Genomic DNA, 1,605 nt, shown 5'->3' on the forward strand with positions numbered 1-1,605 from the left:
ATTTACAAGCAACAGCAAAGTTAACCAAAATGCATTACAAGTTAATTAATGAACAATAGAAACTAAATACAATAAAAACTAAACGTGAGAAGACGCAAATACATTATATAGTGACAACATAAACAACATTTAAAAAAATCTGATGGTACTTAAGCGGAACTCGAATGAAAAGCCAGGGTTAAAAAAATGAGTTTCAAGATTTAATTAATTCTATTATTTAAAAATTATTCTTGGTATTAAAGGTTAGCAAATGTAGATCAAATCATTGACTTCAATGGATTGTAGAAAAGACGCAAAAGGGAACGAGCTATTTTCTGACGACCTTCTGCTTGTGTTGGCAGTTAATGATGCACACTCATGTTCTTATTCTGCAATTTACAGAAGCTAAATACCATGGGCTGGTAAACCAAGGTGCGACATGTTACCTGAACAGTGTGCTGCAGGTGCTGTTTATGACCGAAGACTTCAGAGAAGCTGTGAAAAGGTTTATTATTGTCACATATGTACATTTAATGGGGTTTATGGTTCATTTTTATTACTTATGGGGACTTTGTCTGTGTTTAGGTCCTCCAAACAAAATGTTGGCATTGGGCTTCTTGGTGCCCTTACAGACTTGTTTGATAATTTACAGAAACATACAGCAAACACACACAAAATAATAACCCAGCTGGGCATCAGCAGAGGTACAGTATGATAACACACAGACAACAAAACCTTTGAATGTTTTTGATGTTTCATGTTTTTGAGAAACTTGATCAGTTTACACAACATTTTGAGGGTTTATGATTGGCATTTGTTGTGAATAATTATGGGGTTATATATTTTTTTAAATTAATGAATATGTTTGTTAAAGACATGCACATATTTCTTCACCCAGTGTATGAACAGCGAGATGCTGCTGAATGCATCGAGAAGATTTTAACAATGACCAGTCCCGAGGCATCACAGGTAAGGTCTTTGTCAATATCAAATGGAATCGTTTGGTTTGAAAATAATACTTAATAATATGTTTTTGTTCATTTATATTTTCAGATCTTCCACGGTCTGTTAGCAAACCAAATCACCTGCTCTAAAGGTCATAAAGAGACTGACAGAGATGCACCATTTTGGCATCTTCCTCTGTCATTGGTGGATTTTTACAATCAAGACTACAGTGTAGTAAGTACATAAACTTCTCAGCATGTTTCTGTTTTCAGGACTCACAGCTGCAACAAGTTCACATAATATTGCCAGTAACATAGTGTTATTCTATCATTTTCCTTAATGAACACTTTTGTTTGATTGGGAACTATGTGGACACATAAAAATCAGATGATGCCTTAGATCCTGCTTGTGTCGAAACATATTAATTAATATTATTTCTGAAAATGTTTATTTTTTAAAAATATATTTCTTATTACTTTCAATGCATTACAAAACAAACATAACACAGTTGACTTATAGTCTCATGAGTCATGTAAATATCCTAAGTCAGAAAATGCAACAAATGTATCTTTTAGTGAGAAATTATAGGAAAAGGTAAACCTAATCCAATGTTTTGTAGAAAAACAAAATAGAGTTTTTGATGTGATTTTTGTTTGTTTTGTGGAAAATCGGTTAGCGAGT

The 1,605-nt window shown here is 33.0% G+C and overlaps 1 protein-coding gene across 1 annotated transcript in view; it reads left to right on the top strand.

Annotated features, from left to right (window-relative positions):
- The first annotated feature begins 8 nt into the window (after positions 1–8).
- The window catches only part of LOC102312208 (ubiquitin carboxyl-terminal hydrolase 47), a 3,061-nt gene continuing 1,464 nt past the window's right edge, over positions 9–1,605 (top strand). The window contains exons 1-4 of the mRNA XM_005951778.3: positions 9–484; positions 565–683; positions 878–948; positions 1,033–1,158. Of these exons, the coding sequence (XP_005951840.2) occupies positions 345–484; positions 565–683; positions 878–948; positions 1,033–1,158 (456 nt within the window). The 5' untranslated portion in view covers positions 9–344. The remainder of the gene's footprint in view (positions 485–564; positions 684–877; positions 949–1,032; positions 1,159–1,605) is intronic.

The sequence above is a fragment of the Haplochromis burtoni genome, unplaced genomic scaffold (genome assembly GCF_018398535.1).
Source record: "Haplochromis burtoni strain Fernald_Lab_line unplaced genomic scaffold, NCSU_Asbu1 Contig_1094, whole genome shotgun sequence".
Lineage (NCBI taxonomy): Eukaryota > Metazoa > Chordata > Actinopteri > Cichliformes > Cichlidae > Haplochromis > Haplochromis burtoni.